Consider the following 20,085-nt stretch of genomic DNA (forward strand, 5'->3'; position numbering starts at 1 on the left):
GGTTGTAATTGGGGCTTGCACTTGGGGGCAGAATGAGCCAGCCGGTCTATGGGGGCAGCCTCCCACAGAGGATGGGGCTCTGGCTTCCATGGGAGGACATGAGTAGCTTGTTTGAATACCTTTCTGGGGTGGCAGGGGGTGGGGGTGAAGCCCTTTGGGTCAAAGACTAGGCTGCGTGTGGCTGGTCTGGCGTGTGGGAGAGCTGGCTGGGTGGGGAGCCCTTCCCTTCCATGGGGGGCAAATCTGATGAGAGCAGAGGAACTTGTAGCTTGGCCTTTGGGGCCCTGTGAGACTCAAAGCCGTCAAGGTGGCACTTGGAGTTTTAGGTCTTACAATACTGTGATAGGGCTGCTGCCTAGGAAGGCCCCTCTGAGCAGGTGGCTTGGAGCAGGTGACAAGAGAGGAGGGAGAGCTTTCAGGCTGAAGGATCTGAAAGTAAAGGCCTTGAGGTGGGATTGGACGAGGAGGCAGGAGCTATCTTTATTCCCTTTGTACACATGAGGAAACTGAGGCACACAAAGCAGAAGTGACTTGACCACAGTCCTGAACCCAGGAGGCCAGATTTGAATGTCCCCACATGGCAGTCCAATAACAACTCAAATGGGGCCCTTCAAAAGAGCATTTCAGCCAGCTGGGAAGGGCAGGGGTGCTTCCTGGAGGAAGCGAAGCCTGAGCTGACCCATGGAGGGGTCAGCAGTGAGCAGGCTGGTGGAGGCAGGAAGGAGCGTGTGTTGCTGGTCCACCTGGCTGAAGTGAAGGCGTGGCAAGTTTAAAGAATGGGAAGGAGGTCAGGGAGAGGCTGCAGGGCAAGTCCTGAAGGATTTGACAGTGGTGTAAGGGCTCTGATTTTATTCCCATGCTGGAGTGGCACAATCCAATTTGCATTTTAGCAACATTTCTGTGCAATATAGACAGGATGGCGGGGCCACGGGGGAGGTGTCCTGAGGCACGTACAGGGTCATCCTGTAATCACGAAGGGGCAAACTTCTACAAGTCCACTTTGGACTATTTCTACAGTGCCTTCAACCCTCTGAAATAATCATGTTATTCCCAGAAAGGAGTAGAAGGCTCTACATGGGTAGGAGGTGAGGAGAGAAGTGTAATAGGGTAACTTTCATTAGCAGCACCACGAACAAGCAAAGTATACTTACTCTATGCCAGGTGTTATGTCAGCTGCTGGGGCACATGTTAAGAACAAAATGAAACACCATAATTCTTGCCCTTAGGGCGATCATAATCACACACATGAAAAGATATAAGAGAGTAAAGAATTCCACCATTTGAGGTATGACCCAGGGGAAGTTACTTAACCACTCCAGACCTTTGTTTCCTCATCTGTAAAGTGGGACTTGATAGTTAGGTGATACAGACGTCATGACATTTTAGGAGGATTGATGAGCAGTCATTTAGCCAGTGCTAAGTCCCACTGAGTATGCAGGTGGTAAGTCCTGTTAGACTTTGAAACGACTGAAAGGCTCCTGGGGCAGGGGGAGAGACTGGGGAATGGTTCATACCTGGGTAAGTGAAGAAGAGAGATGGCCAGTGGGAAGTCACCTGGTTTCCTTACAGAAGAAGTGGCGGTGAAGGTGTGAAGGGAGTAAAAGTCCCTTATTGGAAAGAAGTCTTGATGACAAAATGGAAGAGTTTTGATTCCATTCTTTAGGTAATAGGAAGCCTTTGAAGATTTTCGAGTAGGGGAGTAACATGATGGAAGCAGTACTTGTTTGTTTTATTTTTGAAAGAAGGATTGCACCAGCTGGAGAGTAGGCTAAATGGACGGGAAAGAGATGGAGGAGTATGGAGAGGCTCGGGGCTAGGCTGGTGGTTATGGGAACGAGAAGAAGGACTTTAAAGGGGCAATCAATCAGATCTGGTGATTGGCTGACTGAACTAGGAGAAGGGACACATCTGATGATTCCCAAGGTTCAGGGATCTGGAGAATGGAATCTGCTGAAGGAGCAGGGAGGCCAAGGGAGAACCTGACTTTGGGACAAATTGATGAGTTTGATTTTAGGCTCCTGGATCCTGTTGGGTTGCTGAGACATGAGAGTTTGAAAGCCCAGGCAGGCAATTAAAACAGAATTGAAATTGGGGAGGGAGTCAGGGCCATTTGGAAGAAAAGGGCAGAGTCAAGAAAGTGGATGAACTCTTGAGGGAGTGAGTAGAGAGAAAAGAAGAAAAGGGGACCCAGAACTGGCCATAACAGGTGCGCTGTCAGGAGCAGGAGAATAGAAATGGCCAGAACTCCATTCTCTTGATGACTCTCCTGTGAGATAAATTAGATATCAGGAAGGTATTTTACAGATGTGGTTGTGGGTATTGGAGAGGTCAAGAAATTATCCCAAGTTCACCTCTAAGGGATGGCAGTTGGACTGTGATCTATGCACTGACACTCAGCCCAAAGCTCTCTTCCTTACGTTTTTGTCAATTTTTTTTTGTAGGAACTAAGTGGCTCCTCCATTGTCCCCATCCTGACTACAGTGCAATCTAAAACATCTCCTCCCACATTTAACAGGACAAATAAATTCACAGCTGGCTTCCAGAATATTGTAGATGCATATGGTGTGGGCAGTTACCGGGAAATAAACCCAGGTAAAGGGTCTGATGCATTATGTAATGGGACAACTTGAAAACTGGGTAAGATTTACCCCTTGGGTGGCCTAGGAGGTGAATTACTTACAACTGGATCATTCCTAAAATTTTGTTTGGCTTCCTAATGCCCTGCATTCATTGCCTAAATGGTGATTAGTGAAAGATTTGTTCTTAGTCAAGATTTCACCTATTCTCCCATAACCATAACCTTATTAGGCAGTCAAATTCAGTTCTTGTTTCCTTAACGACTCAGTGGGGTCATCTCTCAACATCTTCACAGAGCTGTAGCTGTTCTGTGGGTGAGATGGGAATACACAGCTGGCTTCCAGGACTTGGAGTCAGAAGACTGGATTCTTAGTGACATAGGCTGGGTGATATTGGTAGTCTGGTTTGTAAAATAAAAGGGATAGACCAGACGCCCTTCAGCCATGTAGTCTATAGTGCTGTTCTTCTCCAGCCAGAGTCCTAATCTTGTGACCTATAAAGCAGGGGCCCCACAGGTTGGGTATCCTGTGAATAACCGCTGGAGGTGTGTGGTGCATCTGCATGGTGGAGAAACAGACAAAAACCTGTAGTGGAGGGGGATACAAAACACTCAGAGATGGGAAACTGGTTTTAAACCCCGTTACATTTTGTGATCTTGGGCAAGTCACTTAACTGCTTCAAAACTCAGCTCATCTGTCAACAGGGAATAATAATGCTTACTTACTGATGCTGTGCAAGCTAAGCAAAAGTTGGGGATGGGGAGGGAAGACAGAATCAGAAAGATACAAAGGAAACAGCTTGTGGGTCATGGATATTGCTAGAAAGATCTTTGATGGGGACCGAATGGCTGTGGGAAGGACTCAGGCTGTTTGGGTCTCTCCTCTACAGCGCCCTATACCATCATCACGTTCCCCTTCCTGTTCGCCGTGATGTTCGGAGACTGTGGTCATGGCATTATCATGCTCCTGGCAGCCCTTTGGATGGTCCTTAATGAGAGACGCTTGCTCTCCCAGAAGACCAACAACGAGGTGGGTGTCCATCGAATATCTTGCCTCAGTTACCCGAGGTTATTATAAGTAGAACATGAAAAACGTGTTTGTTGTTTTCACCATAGAGACAACCTGTTTTGTGAAAAACAAAGGATAGAAAGTAAAAAAGGGCCAAAATTCAACCTAGAAATTCCTGTCCAAAGGTCAATGCTTCGGATGGTGTGGTGCAATTTCTTTCAGCATTTTTGTTTTTTGTACGTTGCTTGGCAAGGCATTGATTTTTTTTTTTATTTTCCCCCCTAACATGAATTTTTTTCTTTGATTATAAGAACAATATGTGTTTATCTTTAAAACTGGGGAAAATACAACAATTTAACTACCTAGAGAATATCACAACTAATGTTTCTATGTATCTTCCCGTTTTTTTTCTGGGTGTATACACAAATTTTTTAAAAAATTTTAAAAATAGGGATCAAGTAGTGCATATTAATTTGTGGCCTTCTTTCTTTTCACTTAAAATATCACAGATATTTTTCCATGGCAGAGCCCTCCTCCCACAATCAGCCCATGATCAGTGTTCTTATGAACTCTGTGTTCATTGGAATACATTTTGTATGCTGGAAACATGCCTTTGGCTGTGTTCTGAATTTTAAGAATATCTGCAGACTTTTATTACAAGTTGTCTTAACTAAAGCTAGTTCAGTGATGTCACAGTAGGTTAATCATAAGCGAGGTTAGTGGGAAACTCCACCTCTGGCCAATATAGTTTTGCATGACCAACATTTTAACAGCTGTAGCTTCCTAGAATAAATAATTGAAGTCTCAAAGCCACACTTTGGCAGGTCTGGGAATGACTGACACCCATCCTCCAGTATTATAGAAAGCACTTGACTCTTCTTAGTGGATATGCTTAGAGATTTTATGACAGGACCCAGAATGAGTGTAGATTTGATTTGCCATGAAATTTAGCCGCCATATGCATCCAGCTCGGTGCTTGTCTCCTAGAAGCACTTGAAACGGTGGCTGTTCACTTTCATGTCCCTCCCTAACATGTGAGGCCTCAGCTTCTGCTTCAGTTACATTTTCTAACCAATGATGACTTAAAGAATATGAGGCTTATGTGGTTTTGTTTCCATAGTAGCAACTACTGGTCTAGGACTTTTCTGATTCATGTATATAGGCTCAGGAAAATCATGGTTTGTGTGCTCCATTTGGATCGCTTTGATGTTGCCCCACGCTGTGGCCCTTCTGTGTGGGGCCATGTGCCTTGCCATAGCTATTCCAGTGGTGCTGGAGACATCCCATAACACAGTCCCCCTGCTCTGGGCTTTGGGGGACTAATGGTCATCTTCTCTGTCTCCCTGGGCCAGATCTGGAACACCTTCTTCCATGGACGCTATCTGATTCTCCTTATGGGCATCTTCTCCATCTACACGGGCTTGATTTACAATGACTGCTTCTCCAAGTCTTTCAATATCTTCGGCTCTTCTTGGAGTGTCCGACCAATGTTCAGAAATGGCACATGGAGGTAAGTTTACAGACAGAGGTGGGTTGCTCGCTGGCTGTCCAGGTGGCCTCGGGGCAGTTTTCATGGTCAAGAGGTCTATGCCTGGCTTTGCTCAGAGGTGTGCCCACAAATTCAATGAATAATTCCATTTCATCTACTGAGCGAGCGACCTCAAACCAGTCCCTCAATAACTGTGCTGGCAACTGTATTGCATGGAAATAGTTTGTCACATTTAAATTAAGTATATATCATGGAGTATATAGTAAGTGCTGGCTCTACTGTGAAGACAAATAGTGAAGCAGGTATAAACTGGGTATCTTGGTATCAGCTACAGAAGCAAAGTGCCCAGAAGAAAAGGTGGCATTTGAACCATACCCTGTTCTGGGAGGGGACTGGAAGCAGTGAAGTGAGGCATCGGAGCACTTAGGACAGAAGGCTGATGTGGTGTTGAATTATATAAATTACTGGTCTCCACTACACGAGGCCCCAGACTCACCTGAAGTTCATTTTCTTTGATGGCTCCCAGCAACTCAATTCAATGTCAAAAGCAAAGGAAGGGGTGGCTAGTTTTCACAAGCAGCTTCCTTTGTTTGTGTCATGGGTGATGGAGTGAGGGGGGCAGGTAGGGTGGAGTAGCTGGTGAGGAGATGTGTTGGCTGCAGAAGAGAAAGACCTGGAAACTTTCTACATGCCCACACACCACACCCTTGGGTGGACTGTAATAGTGTGGGTGGCTCTGTCATGGAGGGTCGGTGCATCCCCCCCCCCTAGTTTCTTTGCTGGCCCAACTTCCTTGAAGTGGAGAACAGACTACTAAACAGTAAAAGAGATGGAGGGAAGGAAGGAAGGAAGGAAGGAAGGAAGGAGGGAAGGAAGGAGGGAGGGAGGGAAGAGGAAATGAAGGAAGGAAGGGAAGAAAGGAGGGAAGGAAGGAAGGAAGGGAAGGAAGGAAGGGAAGAAGGAAGGAAGGAAGGAAGGAAGGAAGGAAGGAAGGAAGGAAGGAAGGAAGGAAAGAAGGATAGAACATTTTCCAGAATTGCAGATGGCTGTATTGACAAGTATTTTTGTTTCTGTATTTGCTTTGCAATTAGTACCCTGAAGAGATGCCTAGGAGAACAAAGCTTTCATAAGTTTAAAGACAAATTACTTAGTTCTGCTCTTTAGATGTAAACTCATAAGCATAATGATGGACTTTGAAACATGGTACATCAGCACAATTTCACCAAACTACCAACATGAAATCTCTTTTACCCAGGAGTGTGATTGGGAAAGGTCTGAGTCAACTGGCTTTTTGTCATTCTGCAAATGTGGGCTCCTGTGCTCTTTTATGCACCTGTGAATGACCTCTGCCCCAACTCAAGGCTCTTGGAGGCCAAGTCCAGTCTGAGGGATGCTCAGGCATGTGCCAGGCATCTATTGTATGAAGTGGGACCTCATTCACAGTGAGACAGAAGGAAATTGCAGTCATTCATCGGAGTGGCAAGGCCATAGCAAGCTGGTTTTGGTCACCAGTCACAAGCTAGGTCTTGGGCTTGCTTTTCCCTGAGAAGTGACTAGGGACACTGGCACATCATTGTTCAGTGAGAGACCACCAGAAGCTTGCCTAGCGTCACCCAGAACTGAGTTTACAACTCAGGGAGGTGGTGCACTAGTCGGGGGGAGCGTGAGCATCTCAGCAAGAAGGCATGGGGAAAGGGCTTACAAGGTCTGGCTTCTCAGAGGATGAAGGCAATGTTTGGTCATTTTTGTGGTTTGGGCATTGCCCTTATTTTGATATGTCCATATTTTAATATCAGATATAATTGTGGGTCGGTCTTGTTTTTGTCTGGATGGTTTTGACCATGGTCACAGGGCGGCTTTGTCTGATGTTGGTATTCTGTGAACTTGTTTTATGTTCAACAGCAGATAACATGCCTTAGCTGTGGGGGCCGGTTCCCTCTCATCGGGGGTGGCTTGCTTCTTTGTCTACACACAAACAAATCTCTGCTAGTTCAGTGTAACCATACGCACCGAGGCATGCTGTTAGGGTGTGTGTCTGAGACAGTGAGTGAGGCCACCTGTTCCCACTGCATCTTGAGGGTCTGGTCAGCGTGATCAGGCTTCCCAATCCGCCTTGCTTCTCCCTAACACCCTCTAGCACCTCAGCTGTAGGCGGGAGGGAGTACGTTTCTAGGTAGCCAGCCAAAGTTGCCAGCACTCTTTTCTCCATCATTTCAGTATTCCTTCCTGACCCTTCTATAGATGTGTGCTCGGTTAAACAAAGAAATAAACACACGCACCCCCCTAATATTCACATCCCTTTAGGGCTTGCAGAGATAGTAAGAAACTCCTACCCACTGACATTCATGCTTCTGAGCAAAATTGGGACACTGATTTAAAGACATTCAATGATTTAAACAAACTGACAGTTAAAAAGTTATGAGAAATTGGGGAAAATTTGAGCAATGACTACATGCTTGATGATGTTAAGGGATTGTTGGTAATTTTCAAGGTGTGATAATAACACTGTGTTAATTTTCTTTCCTAAAGTCTGTAGCATTCAAAATACATACTTAAATATGTACAGATAAAAGTAGCGATGTCTGTTAATCAGAAATGGTTCCTTTTGTAGAAGGCGGCATTGGGTAGAGAGTCAGATGGAAAAGACTAGCCTTATATTGATAACTGGGGAATGGGTAGCTATACAGAAGTACAATATATTATATATTATGTTCTCTACTGTCGTGTAGTTTTGAAATGTTCTATTCTAAAATTTCTTTGTTGCACATAAAACAAAAACTAAGGAAATTTTAAAAACTTATCTGAGCAAAAAAATAAAGAAAGACATTCAACGCACTACAACTTTTGAGAACTAAGTTTCACAGAGATTAGGGTCCGAGGGTGAAAGCCAATTTATTCCTCCAGGATGCGCCCATGTGTACCCAGGGGGTGATTTTCCACGCTTGTCCCTGGGCTGATATTTGTTTCCTGTGTACACCTTCACCCCTGACTAACTTCTTTTCTGATTTGTATAACCGCTTTTCTTTACAATACTCTAGCAGGCTAAGAGCCCTTGGCGACTCAGACTGTGAGCATCTTGGGGGCCAGATGGTAATGGGCATAGTCTCAGCACCTAGGATGATACTTCACACATAGTAGGTATTCAGTACCCATTCATGGAATGATTGAATGAGCCAAACGATGAGTTGCACCAACAGTGAGGCTTACAAGTTCACAACCAAGGGCACTATAGTATTTTTGTCTACCTCTGGTTAATCATTGTTTTTATTTTTCCTTTCTCCCTCTATAGCACACATGTAATGGAAACAAATCCATATTTACAGCTGGACCCGGCCATTCCAGGAGTGTTCTCTGGGAATCCATACCCATTTGGGATTGATCCGGTAATAATGTCTTCTTGGGTTAAATATTTATTATGTAAAATGGCTTGCTGAGGAGATCTCTGTGTAGAGGAGAAGAAAGTGCCAGAACCTTTGAAATCAACAGACTTAGGCACTGAGATAGAACTGCATACACTGGCGGGGTTGTGGCACTGGGCAGGACTCAAGTAAATGTCCTACCTGTACCCTTTACCTAGCCCCTGGGTCATTTTCCATATAGTTGCTCAAACATCTGCCTCGTTTTCCAATAACTTATACCCCTGGTGGTTAATGATTGCTTCTTTAAAAGGCCCTTGGTTGCCTGGAAAGTATGCATATTAGAGAAGTTATTTAGCATCCGGATCAAGTTCCTTACTTTGGCATTTTCTTGCAGGGAGTAACATCTCCCTTTTCCTAGCAAAGTATGGATTTGCTCTTATCTTTGCTTTATTTTACCACATAGAATTGATACAAGTTTTTTTTTAAAAAAAAGGTATGAGTTCACTTTTATGTGTTTGTTATATTTATCTCAGTTGGATTTGAGCCAAGCAAAACAAAGGTTCTTTCTTGTGCAGCCTTTCAGCTCTAAAGGGATTTCACATGCCTATTCGCTTACGCATGGTGGCCCAGCACATAACCGCCACTAGGTGGCAGCCTTGTGCTCCAAATGAGCTTGAGCGAGCTAGACCAAAACTTGGCAAATGCTATCAAAAAATGTTTCTTCTAAGCTCTTTTTGTGGGAAGGATCCTGAGACCTCAGTTTTAGTTGCTGACAGTTGAGAGTAAACAGTACGGACCCTAAAACTGTACTCTCCTATCTTATGGGTTGTCTCCCCCTCGGTTAGCCCCACTGCTTGCCTGTCTCCCCTCCCTTACAAAGGCAGAAGACATCACCAGGGATTTGTTTATACTTGCCACTCAGGGACCCTCGTGTTCTAAATTTTATCGCAAGAGGTAAAGTCCTTGAAAGCTGGGCTGTAAGCCGCAAAGTGCTGAAAAGAAACACAAGTTGTAATTTTTGTGGCTTGAAAGGCGTTTTGTGTGGTCTGAGGAATTTTATGATTATCAGGCGGGCTGCAGAGGAGGGCAGAGGGGCATGATTCCAGAGTCTGGTTGACCTTCCTTTGCTTTGAATGTCTTTGCTGCCACTGTCCGCTTTTCCCAGCCCACACCTGACTCATCAGCAAGTCCTGCTTGCCCAGTTCTGCTCCTAAAAGGACAGAGTAGTCCCGAACCCACGGAACCAGAGTATCTGCTGTGGCAATTTTGTCATCTGCCCAACAGTTAGAGAAGAAAGGAAAAATGTGAGGGGTAGAGGAGAAGTGCGATGTTGAGAAGCATTTTTTTCCAAGTAACGTTTACATTTTTGAATATTTCTGGTCTTTTTATTATAAAATAAGAGTATATGTGAGATTTTAAAATCCATATAATACAAAATAACATAAACAGGAAAAGAATCTTCTTCCCCATCTCTGCTCTTCTGACACTTCAGTGCCCCAGAGATACCCCCTTTAACAGAACATTTCTGTGCCTATATTAGACCCTGATATTAATGAAGGGTTGGATTTTTACATAATGTCAATTTCTACAGCTGCATTTGTTGACTATGTGCAGCATTTTTTTTGTGCATCAAATCATAAGATATTGCTGAGAGGTCTTTCTAAAAGTGTTTGTCAAGGGGCTCCTCCGTGGCTCAGTGGGTTGAGCGTCAGACTCTTGATTTTGGCTCAGGTCATGATCTGAGCCCTGCGTGGGGCTCTGTGCTGACAGCGTGGAGCCTGGTTGGTGTTTTTCTCTCCCCCCTTTCCTCCTGCCTCTCTCCTGTGCATGTTCTCTCTCTCTCACTCTCTCTCTCTCTCTTTCTTTCTCTCTCTCTGTCTCTCAAATTTAAAAAAAAGCGTATGTATTTTTTAATAAATGAACATAACACAATAGTTAAAAAGCCTATGCTTTTGGATCAGGCAGCCTGTGTATAAATCTTGCCTTTTCTATTTCCTCACTACGTGGTTTTGAGCAAGTTAATACCTCCGTGTCTCTGTTTCCTCATCTGCAAAATGGATATAACAACAGCCCTACCTCTGATTTTTATGTGTAAAACACTCAGAACAGAGTCTGGTAAATAAATAGGGTAGATACCCCATTTGCTATAGTATTATTTCTTCTTACGTGTGTAGAGAACTTTGTCTCCCTGAGATGGAGATAAATTCCCATCATTTGTAAAATAGGAATATTTACATCTATCTCATAGGGTTTTTCTTAGAATTAAATGAGATAGTACATTTAAAGAGCTTAGTTTGTACCTGATACTTAATTTATAGTTTATCAGATGTTCCTGGCGCTACACTGTGCTGGAAGCCCTGCCCTCACCATGTTCAGTGACCCCGTGGGGCTGGCCAAGCCGGCAGGCGAAGAGAAGAGCAGAGGGTGGAGGGAAGCCTGGTGCAGATGGAGAGGGGGGAGGAGGCGCCTCTGGTGTCTGGGCACTTGTCACTGGAGACGCTTTGCCCACCTTCCCAGCGGCCTCCTTAGTGATGGTCCAGCGAGCAGCTGCTCAGGACATTGTTAAGGACGGGTCAGTGAGGTGTGGTCCCTGCCTGCTTGTGTGCAGGGGGTGGGGACAGTGTGACTTTGCATTGAGGCTGTGCCTAGGAGAGCTCTGAGCTCTTACCAAAAGCAAAGTAGTTTGGAGGAGGAAGTCACGTTAGGAGGGAAAATGTGGCTTTGTTACCTTTGAGATGTGGTATAGCAATCCCATAAGACGTATCTACAATTTTTTTAAAAAATTTACGTTTATTTATTTTTAAGAGAGAGAGAGCATGCACGCACACACACACAAGTTGGGGAGAGGCAGAGAGAGAGACACGCAGAATCCAAAGCAGCCTCCAGGCTCTGAGCTGTCAGCACAGAGCCTGACATGGGGCTCAAACCCACAAACCATGAGATCATGATCTGAGCTGAAGTCAGAGGCTTAAGCACCTGACCCATCCAGGTGNATATCTACAATTTTTAAAAAAAATTTACGTTTATTTATTTTTAAGAGAGAGAGAGTGCACGCACACACACACAAGTTGGGGAGAGGCAGAGAGAGAGACACGCAGAATCCAAAGCAGCCTCCAGGCTCTGAGCTGTCAGCACAGAGCCTGACATGGGGCTCAAACCCACAAACCATGAGATCATGATCTGAGCTGAAGTCAGAGGCTTAAGCACCTGACCCATCCAGGTGCCCCACACTTAAGACATATGTAGCAGGCTGGGAGGTGTCTAAAGTTGAGGAGGGCTCAGAGGTAAGAGCAAAGACTGAACCATTCACATAGGGGTGGGAGTGGAAACCATGGGGATATTGGAGATTTCTGTGGGGAAGGGAGAATGCCAGCAACTGGGGCCATTAACTAGTTAGTGTGGGACCCTGCCAGCCCCCTAACCACCTGAGCGCTTGCTCTGCACGTTAGTTTTGGTGGGAGGGCAGGGACACGTGTCCCTCNTGGTGGGAGTGGAGACCATGGGGATATTGGAGATTTCTGTGGGGAAGGAGAATGCCAGCGACTGGGGCCATTAACTAGTTAGTGTGGGACCCTGCCAGCCCCCTAACCACCTGAGCGCTTGCTCTGCGCGTTAGTTTTGGTGGGAGGGCAGGGACACGTGTCCCTCACGTTTCAAGCCTGGCAGCTCTGTTTAAAACAGGGACCGTTGGGAAGGCAGCGGTCATGTCTTGTCCATAGTGCTAACAAATACTAGCTACATGCGTGGTTTCTTGAGATGGGCCCTGGGAAATGCTGTGTGATGTGAAGCATTACAGAAATGCCAAGTGAAAGGTGGTCTTATCAAGAAGGGATTGGAAAAATTCATGGGCCATGTGTAGCAACATGGATGGACCTTGAGGGTGTTATGCTGAGCGAAATNCTGCTGGGTGGAACTCAGGCAAGTCTGAGATCTCTCCACAATGTTTCAGAATGTCTTTTCCCTTAGAACAGAGGAAAAATCATGTAGGATTTATTTTTCTTCTAGCCACTTAATACTTTCCTAATGACACGAATGGTTCTGCCAAATTTGTCCTTAGAATTGCATTTAAGAGGGGTTGGGTCCCTTGCCTTTTCTGAGCCTAAAATGTATGCATTGAAGTGGATCAAAATTTGAAAATATGGACGGTCCCCAGAGTGACTTCCTCAGAAGTACTGCTATTTCCCCCGACGCCAGGAGAACTTCTAGACTCTGATCTCATGTATTCCTTGTCACGTTTCCCATCCAGATTTGGAACTTGGCTTCAAACAAACTGACGTTTTTGAACTCCTACAAGATGAAGATGTCAGTTATCCTGGGAATTGTCCAGATGGTTTTCGGTGTTATTCTCAGCCTTTTCAATCACATGTAAGTTTCACGATGAGCTTTCTGCCTATTGGTCTGACCACGTCATTGATGAGCAGTTGACAGAGCTGCCACATTGGTCCTGTGTCCCCTTGTGCAAGAGCTTCTTCCTTGCCACGGGGGGTGCTGGGCTCTGTCTCTTGGCTTGAGCCGGGGCAGGCAGGTTTGGCAGAAATGACGCCTCTGTTTCTCCTGAGCTGGGTCACTCGAATATGAGTGCACCTTTCACCTCAGATATATGTAAGGGTTCAGAAAGAGACTGGCAAGCCCATAGCATCCTCTGTCCCCCCAACCTGAGAGACCTCGGTCGCTGCTGTATCCAGGGTGAGCTCCCACTGGTGGGTAAATGGAGCCACAGTGCCTCAGAGTCTCCGTCCCACCTGATGTACTGTCTTCCAAAAGGTAGCAGCCTCCCTCTCACGTGGACTGTGAATGTTGTCTTATCTTTCCTTCCCTTCTCTCAACCCGCATCTCCAAAAATGGTTCCAACCATGTGTGAAAACATGGAAACTGGCCAATCACACATTGATATTGAAGCTTCCACCCCCAAGTGACACATACCCACTTCTGTTCCCATTGACTAGAGCCGCTCCCATGGGAACTACCAACCTGAAAGCTCACGGAAGTGCAGTTCTACGTGAAAAATCAGACCTATTTGGTGAGCAAACTAGTGACGACTAGTGACTAGTGACCCCTGGTACTACTGCCTCCCTGAAAGGGCCGTGAGGATCAAATGGGGCATAATCCCAAAAGGGGGATAAATCTCCCCTTTCCTCCAGATAACTCTTACAGTTAGCAAAGGGACTGGGGACCCTTTCTGACATTTTAACTTGGTGGCCCCCAGCTTAGCCTGTGGGACTCTCAGGCTTAGAGCAGGAAGTGGCAAACTTTCTCTGTAAAGGGCCAGAGAGTAAAATCTTTTAGGCTTTGCAGGCTCAAAGGTCTCTGTCACACCTCCTCAGTCCTGATATCGTAGCATGAAAGCTGCCCTAGAAATCTGTAAACGGAGTGTGACTATGTTCTAATAAAACTTTATTAATGAACGCCAAAATGTGTATTACACATAATCGTCATGTATCATAAGCTGTTCTTCTTTTGATTTTTTTGGTCAACCATTTGAAAATATAAAAACTACTTTTAACTTTGGGCTGTTTAAAAACAGGTGATGGGCTCAGTTCGGCCCGTGAGCCTTAGCTTGCCAACCTCTGTCTTAGGACACGCGCTTCTTAGTCACTCTTCTAGATCTTTCCGCCCTTGAATGTGTTCATATGAGCTAAGTGTGCAGGTGAAGCTGTGGTCAGATCACCAGCTCTGCCTGCAGGCATGCCCTTTGCTTCAGATGCTACCTTCCAGACTGGGTCTTTTGAATCCTTCTTCTCCATCCACGCAGAATTGCTGCTTGCCGGGGGAGTGGATGCGGTGTGCAAAANAGAATAATTAGTTCCTGTGTTTCCCTCTCCCAGATACTTTGGGAGAACTCTCAACATCATCCTGCAATTTATCCCTGAGATGATTTTCATCCTGTGTCTGTTTGGATACTTGGTTTTCATGATCATTTTCAAGTGGTGCCGCTTTGACGTCCACATGTCCTGGCACGCCCCAAGCATCCTCATCCACTTCATCAACATGTTTCTGTTTAACTATGACGACCCTTCCAATGCACCCCTGTACAGACATCAGGTATTTGTGACGTTTTCTTCTTTTATGGGCTTGATGGTGTCGCATCTCTCTCTCGCTCCCGAGTGTCGCAGAGTGTAGTCATTTGCAAGACTGCACCAGCTTAGCACCCCATCAAGGTTGTTAGGCTCTTTTTCGTTTTCAGAAGGTGTTTATTAGATGAGTCTACAGGTGCTGGGGGCGGGGTGGTGGTGCCGCTCTGGCTGCTCCCGTTTGGGTGATGCCCGACAGGGGTATCGCTGTGCAGTTGGAAAGTGGCTTGTACATCGTCTGTGAAGAAAGAAAAACAATCCTTCAAATTGATTGGCCTGAAACTGCCCATGATCTACATAGCACCTTAAAATGTAATAATCTTTGATTCTAAACATAAGCTCTGAGGTGTATGAGAAAGAAAATGGTAAGAGTCAGGAAGAGGAGTCCCACTGTTGACATGGGCAATGGGCCAGATTCCTGCTCTTCTTCTCTTCCTGTGGCCACGTGTGGCCTCATGAGTATGATTCCTCAGTGTGTCCTTCCCCTCTGGGGGAGCAGCACACCATAAGAAGAGGAAATGCTTTGTGATGGGACATTTTTTTATGCAAAATAAGGAATATTTTTGTTTAAAAAAATTTTTTTTAAGTTTACTTATTTGAGAGAGAGAAAGAGAGAATGAGTGGGCTAGGGGCAGAGAGAAAGAGAGAGAGAGAAACAGGGAGAGACAATTCCAACGGGCTCCACGCTATCAACACAGCCTGATGTGGGGCTCGAACTCATGAACTGTAAGATCATGACCTGAGCCAAGATCAAGAGTTGGATGCTTAACTGACTGAGTCACTCAAATGCTCTGAAACATAAGGAGTGATTTTAGATAATAATCAGGGACACCTGGGTGGCTCAGTCAGTTGGGAGTCCAACTTCTGCTCAGGTCTTGATCTCACAGTTCGTGGATTCGAGCCCTGCATCGGACTCTGTGCTCACAGCCAGCTCAGACCCTGGAGCCTCTTTCAGATACCGTATCTCCCTCTCTCTCTGACCCTCTCCTGCTCATGCTGTCTCTCACTCTCTCTCAGAAATAAATTTTTAAAAAATTTAAAAAAAAGATAATAATCAAAGAAGACATATATACCTCTGAAAGCTCTTTTGAGGTATCTCTCCTTGACTGTGGTAGCACCTTTTTATTATAGATCGATGAATGGTGTATGAACCACCCACAGACTGTAAGCACTAAGTGAGTATATCTGGAAGGTTCATTGACTCAATGCTAGCGTCTGAATGAAAGTTTGCTTAAATTTCCCAAACAAGTCTTCTATTTTAGGCAAAAGACTTAGACTCACCAATTATTTCTTGTGCTAACTCATTCCCTAGAGACTAAAGTCCTCACCTGGTCTGGAATATACACTGAACATTGCACAGTGAGTGACTTTTCCAGCTTTTTTCCCATTTGAAACTCTTATTGGGAGGTGGCTGTTTTCCCCATGCCCTAGTATGAAGATAAATGATCCTGACATAGTTTCAGGTTTCCATAACGTCATTTTGGGGTCATGCAGCTGGAAGAGACCATATCAGTTGATAAATTCAGGCCCCCCTTCCCAACACCGCCCTGGCTATCTTGGTGCCCTGCTTGGATTTCAAAGAAGAAGAGAAACAGATAAACAGAAATCTCTGGTTGCTGCGTACGCCATGAGGTGGGAAAGCCTCACATAAAGATGGACGAACTGCAGTGAGATCACTTTGTGCACAGGGACGAGCACAGTGTGTGTTTCTGTGGCTCCCCTCCCCCTCCTGAGCCCTTCAGATTAGAGAAGCATAGAAGATTGGGCAGATAAGATGTTCCCTCTGCTAGCAGGGTAAATCTTGTTACACCTGGGCTAAAAACCATCCCCTGGCATTCACCGAGAGCTTGGCCACAACAGTTGAAGGAAAGGGAAGGCTCAAGAAATGTTTTTCCTTTCCCCTGAGCACCCAGTGTCCTTTCCAGTAGCTCTGACCAAGCCTCCTCCCTGGGTTTTCTGGTTCTTTTGACAGCTCTGGGTCACTCCTCAAAACTGATGACTAGAAGGTGTTTAACAAGAGAGGTCGGGGCATGAGGGCATGACAGGAAGTGTGTAGCAGGACGATACGGTAGGATCACTCCTGAGTTTCAGCAGAAGCGTAAAGACTGTGGGTGCCTCATCCCAGAGGGAACCATGAGGGAGACAGCCGCGGGGGGGGGGTTCAACATGGCTACCCCAGAGCCCCACGTCAGGTGACTCACCACCAGCGAGAGCATGCTGGTCAGGGGAGAGTGTGAGGAAGCTTCCTTTTTCTGTCCTTTTTTTATTTTGAAAGAGCGAGAGAGCTCAGATAATTCTCTAGCACTGGAAACATAAAATTACTAATTGCAATTATGCTTGTGACTTTAAGTGACCCAAGGACTTGTGGCTACAACCGAGTGACCAGTGAAGTCCTGGGGCCTGTCACACTTTTCGTGCAAGGACAGGGGCTATTCCCATGGGACAAGGGATTCATAAAGCTGCCCTTATTATGTGCCGCATAAGTACTTCTTGTTCACATGTGGTGCGGGCGGATAGCAAGAGGGTACTCAGAGAGTAAGGAATAAGAGAGTGAGTTGCCCACCTGGATTGACACAGGGTACCACTGGGCCAAAACAGGAATACTCCAAGATGTAGAAGTGAATGGATTCATTGAAATGCTTTAGATCTCTCAAAACAGGGTACAACTAAAATGATCCATGTTTATCATTTTTATCATATGAAGTATGATGTGTGATCGCCTTAAAATGATGGGATCTTACCATTTTGATCTTCCAGCAAGAAGTCCAAAGTTTCTTTGTTATCATGGCTTTGATTTCTGTGCCTTGGATGCTTCTGATTAAGCCGTTTATTCTTAGAGCCAATCATCGAAAATCCCTGGTAAGAGCTGTTCATTTAAATCCGCTCACTGTGGGTAGGAATGTGGGTTCCTTGAAAATAGAAGTCTGGGCTGTAGACAGACTGCGGGGCTCCCCAGGGCCTGAAGGACTTGAAGGAACTGCTCTCCCCAACCGCGCCCCCCCAACCCCCGCCCCCAACCACTCTGGTGTTTTTCCCTCTGNTTCCTTCTGCAGAGCTCCATGTTTCCCTGGGGTCTTATTTCCAGAATAATGCTCTATAAAGGGAAAGCATGCTTAAATCTTATATTTTGCAAACTTTGCTCAGTGTGTGTGTGTGTGTGTGTGTGTGTGTGTGTGTGTGTGTGTGTGTAGTTACTGGTAGTTAATGACTTAACAAGAGTCTAAACACAGTTGTTTCATTAGTTGAAAAAAAAAGTATTTTTACTACAGTTTTGGTTTATTAATGAATGTTTAAAATTGTTTTCATTAGATTTTACAGTTGTGAGGTTTCAGCGTATCATGTTATCGATTGTGTGAGTGAAGTGCATACAAGTAAGGCAGCTTCTATTTATTTGTGATTTTTCCCTCTTGCCAAACACCAATTTCAATCCATTTCCTCCTTTTGTCTGGACTGCTCCTGAGCCCCAGATTTCCTCAGGGAGCGAAGAAGAGTTTACTATCAGTCTAAATCAAATAGGATTTGGGAAGATTGACCTCCTAGGGCACGTCAGAGTCTAGAAATCCACATGAGCGCTGTTTCAGATTATCAGTCTCTGCTTTATCTACATCAGTGCAAAAGAGTAAGTGGAACGTGCTGAGGTCACATATGTTTTAAGTGGTTGTAGATATTTTCAGATAAATTCTTTTTTTTTTCTTCTTTTCCTAATATCTGTTGGATATGGACCTGGCTAAGTCAATCCTGGAGATGATGAGACTGGAGTTCCAGAGGTTCGTCCCTAGGTGGCGCCCTCTTTCTACATCATCTGCTTCTTTCCCTATTATGTCCTGCCAGCCTTGTTTAGTTACGAAATTGTCTGATGAATATAATTTATATGGGAGATAAAGAAATAGAAAGGCAAAGCAAAGAATACTTGTTTATTGCTTAGTTAATTGGCGAGAGACCCAGATGGTAAAGGGTGGCTGAGATGGAAGGCTATCTAGAGGTGACCAAGTATTTCAAAGGAAGGTGGCAAATCGCTGTTCGCAGACATAGATGTGACTCCCTTTTCTACCTATCCATAAATTGAATGACCTTAGTCCATGAATCTCACCTGAGTCCCCAGACTCTAAAACCATAGCTTCTCTTACTCTTTGCTCCACAAAAAGTGTAAATAGTTGCTGATCTCAACATGATCGATTTCTCTCTTTACCCCATGGTGACTTATACGATAGGGAAGGAAATAGAGAGGGTTTTCTTAGTCTGCCATCTTGGATGATACCCCCTAAACTGACTCTGGGTAACAGGAGCTCCCCACGACTGTGTGGAGGGCTGTCTCCTTGCGATCTCTTTGGAATGCATAGTTGTTGATTGGTTTTTTAGGCTGCTAGGTAGGGTCTTGGTGATCCTTTTTTGTGTTTCATTAGAAACATTTCTACCACCTCTATCCAAAAGATGATCCCATTATGGCATTATTTGCCCCCCATCCCGTTACCTCTGTGAAACCTTAAGGAGGCCCAATATATTGAGATTATAAACAAATTTGTTCTGATGGGGTATGAGCGGAGGCCCCATGTACTCAGTCTCTTCTATAACGCTATAACCCGGGGCCCCTGCAGAATGAGCTGCACTAGAGCCCGTGCTCTGACCCACATGGCACACGCTCCATAGGCAGCCAGGGAGTGCACATCTGGTTTCTGGACTGCAGGCCACCCACATTCTGCTCTCCCTTGTGACTTGCTGCCCCAGACCCAGGTCTCCTCTCTCACTCATGTCTGGGGTCACAGTGAAGTAGTCTTGCACTTCTGCTCAAAGTCTTTACGTGTGCATATGCATTTTATGGCAGGCCATTGAAGTATGTACATGCAGCAGGGTTCACAAATGATGACAGTGTGAACACAACCAGCACTCAGATCAAGACACACAACACCGTCAGACCCCAGAAGTCCGTTTCTGCCTCCTTCCTACCACTCTCACCTCAGCACAACCGTTGCCCTCACTCTGGACACCACAAGTTCGTTTCCTTTGTTCCTAAATATGATGTAAATGGAATCATACAGTATGCCCTCTTTCAGATCTGGCTTCCCTCATCCAATGTTATATTCCAGAGATATGCACGAACACGTGTGTGTGTGTGTGTGTGTGTGTATGTGTGTGTGAGAGAGAGAGAGAGAGAGAGGGCAATTACTATATAGTGTGAGTAATTACTATATAGTGCCATCACAATTTATTTCTCCATTTGCATATTGATAGTTATTTGGCTTTTTTCTAGTTTTATCGATTTAGTTTTTAATTAAATTAAAAATTTTTACTAATATTTAAAACTCCATTGTAGTTAACATGCAGTATTGTATTGGTCTCAGGTGTAAAATATGGTGATTCAACAATTCTATATATTACCCAGTGTTCATCATGGTAAATAAATAAACTCTTAATCCCTTTCACCTGTTCTACGCACCCCCCACCCATCTCCCCTATTATAACCACTAGTTTGTTCTTTATAGTTAAGAGCTGCTCTTTTGTCTCTTTTTTTCTTTGTTCATTTGTTTTGTTTCTTAAATTCCACATGAGTGAAATCATATGGTATTTGTCTTTCACTGAAGGAC

At 45.0% G+C, this 20,085-nt stretch overlaps 1 protein-coding gene across 4 annotated transcripts in view; it reads left to right on the plus strand.

The window, feature by feature from the left end:
* The window catches only part of ATP6V0A4 (ATPase H+ transporting V0 subunit a4), a 96,084-nt gene that overhangs the window by 53,638 nt on the left and 22,361 nt on the right, over nucleotides 1-20,085 (plus strand). For all 4 annotated transcript variants that reach the window (XM_077781085.1, XM_077781083.1, XM_077781084.1 and 1 more), the window contains 7 exons: nucleotides 2,442-2,592; nucleotides 3,466-3,605; nucleotides 4,937-5,094; nucleotides 8,363-8,456; nucleotides 12,679-12,797; nucleotides 14,258-14,474; nucleotides 17,261-17,362. In XM_077781085.1, coding sequence (XP_077637211.1) covers nucleotides 2,442-2,592; nucleotides 3,466-3,605; nucleotides 4,937-5,094; nucleotides 8,363-8,456; nucleotides 12,679-12,797; nucleotides 14,258-14,474; nucleotides 17,261-17,362 — 981 coding nt within the window. The remainder of the gene's footprint in view (nucleotides 1-2,441; nucleotides 2,593-3,465; nucleotides 3,606-4,936; nucleotides 5,095-8,362; nucleotides 8,457-12,678; nucleotides 12,798-14,257; nucleotides 14,475-17,260; nucleotides 17,363-20,085) is intronic.

The sequence above is a fragment of the Crocuta crocuta genome, unplaced genomic scaffold (assembly GCF_008692635.1).
Source record: "Crocuta crocuta isolate KB4526 unplaced genomic scaffold, BGI_CrCroc_1.0 scaffold228, whole genome shotgun sequence".
Taxonomy (NCBI): Eukaryota; Metazoa; Chordata; class Mammalia; order Carnivora; family Hyaenidae; genus Crocuta; species Crocuta crocuta.